Source organism: Halichoeres trimaculatus, unplaced genomic scaffold (assembly GCF_033239565.1).
Source record: "Halichoeres trimaculatus isolate MK-OKI-2021-1 unplaced genomic scaffold, fHalTri1.1 fHalTri1_scaffold_15, whole genome shotgun sequence".
In the NCBI taxonomy this organism is placed as follows: Eukaryota; Metazoa; Chordata; class Actinopteri; order Labriformes; family Labridae; genus Halichoeres; species Halichoeres trimaculatus.
Genome location: NW_027437193.1, coordinates 24,315,136 through 24,325,107, shown reverse-complemented (window position 1 = coordinate 24,325,107; position 9,972 = coordinate 24,315,136). Strand labels below are relative to the sequence as shown.

At 40.9% G+C, this 9,972-nt stretch overlaps 1 protein-coding gene across 1 annotated transcript; it reads right to left on the bottom strand.

Annotated features, from left to right (window-relative positions):
• Positions 1-2,449: 2,449 nt before the first annotated feature.
• Positions 2,450-8,783, bottom strand: LOC141803823 (uncharacterized). Its single transcript, XM_074687837.1, has 6 exons — positions 8,100-8,783; positions 6,148-6,214; positions 5,292-6,007; positions 3,360-4,497; positions 2,847-2,904; positions 2,450-2,728 (listed from the first exon to the last, which is right to left on the bottom strand). The coding sequence occupies exons 1-6, from the start codon at positions 8,493-8,495 to the stop codon at positions 2,695-2,697; spliced, it is 2,409 nt and encodes an 802-aa protein (XP_074543938.1). The 5' UTR covers positions 8,496-8,783; the 3' UTR covers positions 2,450-2,694.
• Positions 8,784-9,972: the final 1,189 nt, after the last annotated feature.

Genomic DNA, 9,972 nt, shown 5'->3' with positions numbered 1-9,972 from the left:
TTTCACAGCTGTTTCTCGTGATTCAGTAGTTGTTCATCTATTGTTTCTCAGAAGCATCTGCTCACATAAGCTACGTCATACCGTGGCTTGATGTGGATTGGTCCGTGGTGAGTGTGTTAATTGGAACGGTCATCCAATCACCAGCTGCAGATTTTTTAAAGTCCCGCCTCTGAAAACAAATCGGAAGAGTTGCTACCCAGATGGACTTATGAAATAATTCCGTGGCGGATATATGAAACTGTCCGTATGGCGTGTCAGGTCAGGACATAGCATGGAAAACAAAAAACACAAACAAAGTGAAATGAAACCCCAAACACGCTGCCGCTGGCACTGAGCCAAGGAGGAGGAGCCCAGTTTGAATGTTGTGTTTACTAACAAGTAATGAAAATTCCTGCGGACCCTACCTTTAAACCAAGCTAAAACCTCTGGTCTAGGAATATTAAACAATGCGGAAGCACTAAAATCTGCTTTTTCTCGAGTGTCTGCCTGAGGTGTACTAAGGAGCCCGCCCAACCAGTGGCACAGCTCAGGTCACGTGACTGACAGGTACCCTATAGATATACTCCAAGATCTGTCACTTCCAATATGGCCACGATTGCCGATATGCTTCAAAAGTCTTTTTCAGAAACAGACGGGTGACGCCGGGAAGACTACGTCTATTAATCATACAGTCTATGCTTTAGATAAATGCTGTTTCATCTGCTGTATCCTCTGTGAATTTCATTCAGGCATCAACGAAATCGCAAAAGTCACTCCCTTTATTCTGATCAGTAGGATAGTAGTGACCCAGCAAGCAGCAGTGCAGCCACTCACATTATTTTTTAGAAATCGTCTAGGACACACTCACAGCTCAAGAGTAAATGACATGAAATAACAGGAAAAACACCCATCATCACTTTCAAAGCATCATAAACCAGAACTTATTAAACTGGGATAATCTTGTTAAATTCAAAGATGCCTGTCTCATTTATAAGATCCTGCATGGCTAAACTGTTCTGTCAATTTTACTTAATATTCTACAGAAACTGTCTATGAAACGTGAGAACCTGAGATACATTAACTGCAGGTCCTACAAATATTTCCATCAAATTATATCATTGTTAAAACATTAAAAATAAAGAAGGTCATAGTGCATGTAGAAAAATGTTTCCTTTCCTTTAGAGATTCTTGTTCCTGTTCCAGCCTTGATGAGTCTTTCAAACCACAGCAGAATATTTTCTATTTGAGGGAGTATTTTTAAACTGTATAAAAGGTAAAAAAAAGAAAAAGTATATTTCATACAAAATGGAACCAATCTGCTGCTAGCAATCATTGTCTGCTGTTAAATTAGTGTCCAGGGAATAAAGAAATGACATGCGTCGACAGGAAATCTGGGAGAGATAACAGGAAACGTGTTTCCACAAACCCAGGTTATGATGATAGTTTTCCAATGATGTTGTTTAAACACGTCCTGTGTCTCATGCAGACTATTGCAGCAAATCCCTGAAGCATCTGAACAGTTGACCTTTAATATCCTGACAGCTCCTCCTGCAGTGAGCCACACATCCCAAATGTGGAAAAACACTTGATGTTAAACAAAGGATATCCTTTAGACGGGAAAGAGCTCTCCCTCTGTTGGAGACTTACTTCTCTATTTATCAGTTGGCATCGACACAATACTTTTTGGTACTTGATTTAACAGAAGGTTCTCATCCTTTCACAGTGCGGGTACAGGATGTTTGTGTGTTCTCATAACGGTTTTGGTTTTCCTGCTCTATTTTGGCTGCACGGTAATGTTGTAAAGGTCAAAATTAAACCAGATCTGCACTGAAATCATTATATAATTTGTGTTGTAATGATACACTTGGAAAGATAATGCTGTAAGATCTTTTTCGCTCAGTCTTTGGGAATTTATACAGGCCCAAAGAGCCACCTTAATGTGTTTTTGAATAGTCCTTAGAAGATTAAAGATTGAAAGATAAATCCACTGATAAATAGGTTTTCTTATGAAAAGTAAACATCTGTGTAACAGTAAACTCACTCCCTTTTCCTATTTGCTCTCATAAGATCAGGGCTTATTTGCGTAATGGATACCTCTGATCGGTAGCATTAAGTGCGGCATTGTTTTCAACAGCATGTGCACACTGAGTGTTTCCAAAGCTTCCTCCTGTCTGCCTCTGTCCGCCTGCTGACAGGTTGGCAGGTAAACATAAACATGCTGAAGGGATTAAATTGTGTTGCCAGCAAACGTTGCCTGAAACATCACAGGAGGGGCTGGGAAGCCATTTGTAGACAATTAGCCACACAATAGGTGACGCACATCGAGACAAACTGTTATTTCCTCTTCTGAATGGTGTAATATCTTAAATAGCTTTGTTTAGAAAGAATAGACAGGTATAGTTGATGGGCTCACATTTAAACAAAGCTTTTATTTTTAATTATGTACAAAGTTGTATAAAAAGAAGTTTGTGCTTATTCAGAGATAAAAAAAAAAATCATCAACACACTAAGTTCACATTTTACATTCAAAAGTGCTTAAGTATTTCAAAACAACTTTCTTTAAATGTGTTACTGAGAATGTACTGTCACAGTGTATAACATATGCTACATCTGATGATATAAAATATGTCAATATGAGGCGCTCGCATTCAGCGTTGTGTTATAGATGCAGCAGATAAATCTCCACGATGATTTATTTTTCCCTGATCCAGATGACTAACCCAGCATCCTGGAGAGATCCTGTTTCTCCCTGGAAAACATGGAAATGAGAGAGAATTAACAAGAAAGTTTGATGGAGAAAAGGACTTAAGAGTTGAGTTTTAGGGTTATACAGACAAGGTGAGAGAGCTTTGAAGTGTTTGACTTACTCTGGAGCAGAAGGGTTGATGAGGCGTTGTAGGTCCCTGAGATGCTGAGCCAAACTGACTGTAGATGAAAAGAAAGGAGGATAAAGATTTGTGAAAACATGTCATGAAGTCACGGGTCAAGCTGCCAAAAGATCCTACAATACTGAAGACCGACCAACTGTTTTTATTTTCCACTATGCGTTTCAACATTGGAGTCAGTTACTGAGGATTTTGAGGTTGGGGTCAAATGATACGAATAGAAAACAGGTGTCATTTATAGTGTGTACTGTCCTGTTTAATGTTTGTATGTTGCATCAGATAAGGTGTCTGAAGGGTCAAATCAAATAAATCATTTCTCAACCCATGCAGGGAGTTCTGGTTTCATTTTCCACGTTTTCAGACTGTAGTGGGCTGGTAACAGACAAACAGGCTCTGCTAATCAAACCAGAGCCCTCTGCCAGTCTGCACCCACCACGGTCCATGTAAGGACACTTACAAGATTAGCTTCATGTAAACAAATGACTGTATCCTCACCTGAACCACCTCCCAGTCCACTGGTTCTTCCAGTTCCAAAAGATGACCCACTTCCAGTTGAGGACGGCTTGCTGGATCCAGTTCCTGTCTTACTTTGTCCTGAGCTGCTGCTGCTGCTGCCCCAGGAGTTAAACCAGCCCCCTCCAGAGCTGGAGGAGCTGCTTTTACTGGCTGACCCAGAAGACCCTGATGAGGAGGACCCCGAGCTGGAGGGGCTTTTCGCACTTGATGAGGATGATGAACCAAAGCTTGAGGACGTTCTTGAGCTGGAGCTGGAGCTGGAGCCGGAGCTGGAACTGGACCCTGATGATCCGAACCCACTTGATGCTGGCTTACTTGATCCTGACCCTGAGGAACTACTTGACCCAGATGAAAAGAGGGAGGACCCAAACCCACTTGATGCTGGCTTACTTGATCCTGTCCCTGAGGAACTACTGGATCCAGATGAAAAGAGGGAGGACCCAAACCCACTTGATGCTGGCTTACTTGATCCTGATCCTGAGGAACTACTGGATCCAGATGAAGAGAGAGAAGAGCTCGAGGACCCATAACCACTTGAAGCTGGCTTGTTGGACCCATAACCAGTATTACTGGACCCAGATGAAGACAGGGATGAACTGGAGGACCCATACCCACTTGAGGCTGGCTTGTTGGACCCATAACCAGAATTACTGGATCCAGACGAGGAAAGGGACGAACTGGAGGACCCATACCCACTTGAAGCTGGTTTGTTGGACCCATAACCAGAATTACTGGACCCAGATGAGGAGAGGGAAGAGCTAGAGGACCCATAACCACTTGAAGCTGGTTTGTTGGACCCATAACCAGAATTACTGGACCCAGATGAAGACAGAGATGAACTGGAGGACCCATACCCACTTGACGCGGGCTTGTTGGACCCATAACCAGAATTACTGGACCCAGATGAAGAAAGAGAGGAGCTGGAAGAGCCAGCTGCATTATTTGGCTTGTTGTAAGCTGACCCAAATGATCCAGCACTGGAACTTAACCCTGACCCTGACGCGAGCTTATTAAATTGGCCAAAACTGGAAGAGCTTGATCCACCACCTAAAAGACTTGACCCAATTCCACCTGAGCCTGGGCGAGGCTGCTGGCCAAATCCACCTCCAAGCCCACCCTGAAAACACAGGAGAGGAACGTTAACATGGGAAAACTCTCATACAAAAAGCATATCAACACAATAAATAATAATAATAATGAAAAAATAAACAGTCAAGACTGTTCTGTCGAATTAGTTTCTTATAACACTGGCTCCATGTTCAATTCAACAGCATAGTTAATTATAGTTACTTTATTACAAGCAATCTGATTGGACAAGAGGAATTCAGCCCCTATCATAGCAATACTGGAGACTATCTACCCCCTGATGTGGGGATGCACTAACAGGTGGATCTAAAAGTGGCCTAAGATAATTTTTTATCTGATAAAGAGAAAATTAGACCACCTATGTGCACACATTGCTATGTTTCCTAAATAAGTCACTGATACCGCCACCTGGGGGTCTTGTAGCAACAAAGAAATGTGGAAAACAGATCAAACACTTTGTTTTCATGATTAAAACATAAATTAAGTTGATTTAAAGGAAATATTTATACAATAACGGACAAAATGTGCAATGTAAATTGTTTTTGTGTTTTAGGAGCTATTTGCAATGCCCGTTTTGGTGTTTCCCAACCTTCACATCTTTGGATCTTTGTGGTAAAATTAAAAACATAGGCCTTCTCATGTCAGAGTAAGTTTTACTTTAAATCTTCATGAAGTAAAGTTTTGTCTGGTTTTAATCTTAGTGACTAAGTCTTAACAATGGGCAGACAGGCTGAATTGACCAGTTTGTGGGCCCCAAAGATCTACGTAGAGTCTCACAGGGCTTGTAGCACACTCAGTTCTCAACTCAAGCAGTTGTTTTCTTACCCTGGGCATGCAGGTCATGTTGAGGTGCTTGATTTGCTCCACAAGGTGCTCAACTTCTTTGGTTTTGTAGTTGACGCTGTTCTCCAGGACTTCGATCTGTCCTTGCAGCTTCATCTTGTCTATCAGGAGTTTCTCTTTTTCCTGATCATGTTTCAGCTGCAGCTTCTCCAGGCTCTGTTTGTGCTGCTGGATCAGGCCTGTGCGGTTCTGGCTGCACCAGCGGTAGTCTTCGGACAGTCGCCAGTTCTCCGCCTTCAGCCGGCTGCTCTCTGATTGGATGTTTGACACCTGGTCTCCCACACTGTTCAGGTAACGCTGGAACCTGTCCTCCACCTCACGGGACAGGCTGGAGCAGTTGGTGCGGATCTGCTCCAGGTGATCTCTCTGGTTGGGACAGGTGAGCTGGAAGGAGAGGTGCGTGGGGAAGAGGGAGTCGATCTTGCCCAGGAAAGCAGTGGTGACGCGGGAGACTCCGCTCAAGGATTGGGAAAAGTCGTCTTTGCACTTCTTCTTTAAGAACTCCACCTCTTTTTCATGAGTGGACTTGTCTCTCCTCAGACGGATAGCCTCCAGATTTAAGTTGTCTCTCTCTTTGGTTATCTGCTCCATGTCCATCCTCATCCTCTGAGCTGTTTGAGTGAAGTTGGACTCCACAAGCTCAATTCTGGCTTTCAGCCGTTCCATCTGTAACCCACAGTTACAGTTTTCGAGAGTCACTGAAAGAGAGAAAAGAGGCCTCAGAATGAAGACAAACAACAGCTGTTTTCACTTCTTTAGATCAGGAACTCAGGCAGTCATTTTTTATGATTAACTTGTTTGTTTTTCAGGCCTTAGACCAAAGAGATGTCAGACTTACTTGTTGGTGGACATGGGCCGAAAATTGCCTGTGTCTTGCACAAAGTCAGCTCTCCATTGCACCGCAGCTATACACACAGAGGAAGACAAATCAGTTTATTTTAGCGATTTGTTACAGCTCAACACTCAAATGATGAAAAGGACAGGAAGTGATAAATTTACAGTCTACCTCAGATGGTTGATTTTATGTTGCTGTTCTTACATTCTAACTTACATGATAACAGAGCACCTGTTGTGCCACCTTTCCAAAGAAGATATCCCAAAACTACATTGTACCATCCCATTCTCTGAAAAATGTACTCACAAGTTATGGGTCGTGTAAACGTATTGAAAAATCAATCAAGGTGTCTTGACGGTCATTTGACGGTCATTTGATCACTTTTATTATTATTATTATTATAATTATTATAATCATAATTATTATTATTATTATTATTATTATTATTATTATTATTATTATTATTATTATTATATTTTTTATTATTATTATTATTATTATATTTTATTATTATTATTATTATTATTATTAAAGAAAACAATAAAATGTGATTATTTTGGAAATAAAATCGTATATAAACAGTTTGACAAGGATTAGATGGTACACTCTAAAAATACTAGCAAGTCTTATCTTTTTTATATTATTGTACTGTTAGTTTTCAGTGAACCTCATTAGTGTTATTATTTCAGCATTGTTTTTTTTCCCAAAGATATTGTTTTCAAATTACAGTTTTTGATAATGGAGCTGAGTGTAAATATCCAGCTAACCCTGCATGATGTTTCAGGCTGTGAGTAAATGACTGTTGGACAGCTGTTTGCAACAGACAGGAAAACGTATCCCTAACACTGTGAGTCTTCTGTCTTCACCACAGACTCAACAGAAGGGAAGATGTTCAACACGAGCAAAAGGAAGTGCTATAAACTTACAATCATGATTGTAAATAGGTCTGAAGAGAGTTAGTAATTTTACAGTTTGTTTATGACTAAAATATTTTCCGATGATGACTTTCTGCTATCTGCAAAGTGGTACAATTAGAAGATATTCTCTTTGTGAAAGTGTTTTGAACGTGTTTTGCACTTTCTATACACTTTCTTACTTTTGTTTTCTGAATTGCTGCTGTGACTCCTGAATTTCCCCTCGGGGATAAATAAAGTATTTTCTATTCTATTCTATTTTCTGCTATCTCTTAAGTGGTACAATTAGAAGATATTCTCTTTGGGGTTAATCGTAATTTGTAGTCGAAGTTATCGAGAGTTTGAATCTTTCTTTTTATTTACACAGCTTACACTCTAAGCTGGAAGCTGTGCCTCAGTAATACTTCTCTAATGCCTGCAACCAAACTAATACTGAGTCAGACTGTCAAGGGGGAAATAAAACAAGAATGTTTGTAGGTTTGCAAGAGAAAAAGTGCATCATCTGCATACAAGGTTTTTTTTTTCTATTAACATGGTTTAACAAAGGTGTAATCGATGAGCAAGAGCTACTTCTTAAATGGGCGGTAGAAATATTTACAAGAAGTGCAAGTGTTGTGTCATTTTTCCACACTCATCCCGTTTTTTGAACCATTGTTAAAAATGTTGGTCTTGGAGGTTGAGGTCCAATTTTTAGTATCTTGAATCAGGTAGATGCTGTGTGTCATCACTCATATACATACTGCTCTTGTAAAGATTTGTCATTAATGTTTAGTGGGATATCACTTTAACTTTTATTTCACAATGCAATAAATTTTCCGAGCTTTTGAAAGGCACTGACCTGGAGAGAAGATATCAAGTACATGAAGTGTTTTTCTTCTACCTCTGACTACTTTTTAAGCAGTCAGTGAATTAACATCTGTACACATTGACATGATGTGCCCATAGGAAGGTGGAAAGGTTAAACTTACGTAGACTTTGTAGATGAACAACATTAGAAAACAATTCATATGAATGAAAAAAAAAGGTTTCAATATTTCTCACCAGCCTCTTCTCCATGTCTTGGAAAAGAATCACTGAGGTGTTGGTGTAGTCACGCAGTCTGGCCAAGTCCCAGTCATTTCGAGCCTTCTCAGTCAGAGTGGTGTTGAGAAAAGTTGTTAGGTTCTTCCTCTGCTGCTTCAGCGCCCTGTTCTCGATGGAGAGCCGGCTGAAGCTCTCCTCCAGGTCATGGATGCGAGAGGTGGACGCTGAGTCCTCTTTCCTCCCGTAGATCAGAAAGAGCACCAGGCTGATTATGATCAGAGACTGGATGAGGGAGGAGAAGAAGAAGACGATGCGCATGTAGTAGCCGCAGCTCTTCCCTTTCGAGCGGTACGGCATCCTCTTCTGGGCCTCCGGGCTGTACTTGGAGACTTGGGAGTATTTGCTGCTGTACATAGGTGATGATGGAAGATCAGAGAGTAGAGATTTAAGGTGAAGTCCAGCGCCTGAGGTGAACTAGGAGCAGCCAGCAAGGTTCAAACAAGGTTCATCCCTGAACCTCTGGACCAAAATGTTCCTCTTCAGCACTCTGTGAGCCAACAGATCCAGCAGATTAAACAAAGCAGTTATCTGAAGCAGATTTGACCGTCCGTCTCCACTAAAGCCTGTGTCTCTAACTCTAACAAAGCACAATTAACAGACACATGCCAGATGTTTCCTCTCTGCAGTGTAGATAGCTTGAGAATTAATCAGATTCTGTGTGAGGTGTAAACATGGGCAAGAATTTAAACACTGCTCTGGCCACACACTTCCTATGATGGGAAGTCACCCTGGCCTCTGTGCCCTCCCTCAGAAAGCTATCTTACCACTCGTCTGGCTGCTCCTCCCCGTGTCCAGATTATCAGCTAACACACACACACATGCACACACACACACACACACACACACACACACACACACACACACACACACACACACACACACACACACACTCACACACACACACACACACACACACACACACACACACACACACACACAAACACACACACTCAAACTTTGAGTTTGTGTTGATCACAAACTCAAAGTTTGAGACAGATCTGTTACTTTAAGAGAAACTTCAGCTCTCTTTATTTATGCCCATTAGTGTGTTACATATAATTTCATCTATCAATTTTAAGCTACGACAGGATATTTATCATGTGTTGATCTTTGCTGCTCATGTACACGGAGCAGTATCACTCAAATTTGCAGATTTTATCTTGTAGATGTGTAGGAAATGGTTTTCAACAAACAATCCTTGTTTTAAAGCATCAAGAAATCTCTGCAGTGCTGTTCATCCCTTTGACTGACAGCAACCTGGTCACTCATCCAAGATTAGATTTGTAACTTATCAATGTACTTAATCATGTTTAAATCTCATATCTGCTTCAGGTCCCAAAATAAAGAATTTGAATTCTAGGTCACTATAAGACTGTAGTGCATGTAAATCCTCTCTCCTTCATTCTATAATCAAATGAAGGAGAGAGGATTTGTAAATCCATTTTTTTTTTTTTTGCTTTGGTGATTGATTCTCTTTGACATAAGCTAAAAATAAATATGTATTTGTTGACAGTCCTATCCTCTTTTTATGTACAAAAACACTCACAGGCCACTTTATTAGGTACACCTGTCCAACTGCTCGTTAACCTAAATTTCTAATCAGCCAATCACATGGCAGCAACTCAACGCATTTAGGCATGTAGACATGGTCAAGATGATCTGCTGCAGTTCAAACCGAGCATCAGAATGGGGAAGAAAGGTGATTTAAAGGACTTTGAACGTGGCATGGTTGTTGGTGCCAGACGGTCTGGTCTGAGTATTTCAGAAACTGCTGATCTACTGGGATTTTAACCAACAACCATCTCTAGGGTTTACAGAGAACGGTCCCAAA

Excerpts from the sequence above, each read along its gene's own strand:
- LOC141803823 (XM_074687837.1), bottom strand. The coding sequence starts at position 8,495 with ATGTACAGCAGCAAATACTCCCAAGTCTCCAAGTACAGCCCGGAGGCC. Across the intron at positions 2,905-3,359 it reads TGGACTGGGAGGTGGTTCAG|TCAGTTTGGCTCAGCATCTC; the intron begins GTGAGGATACAG and ends TTTCATCTACAG. Across the intron at positions 2,729-2,846 it reads ATCAACCCTTCTGCTCCAGA|GGAGAAACAGGATCTCTCCA; the intron begins GTAAGTCAAACA and ends CATGTTTTCCAG.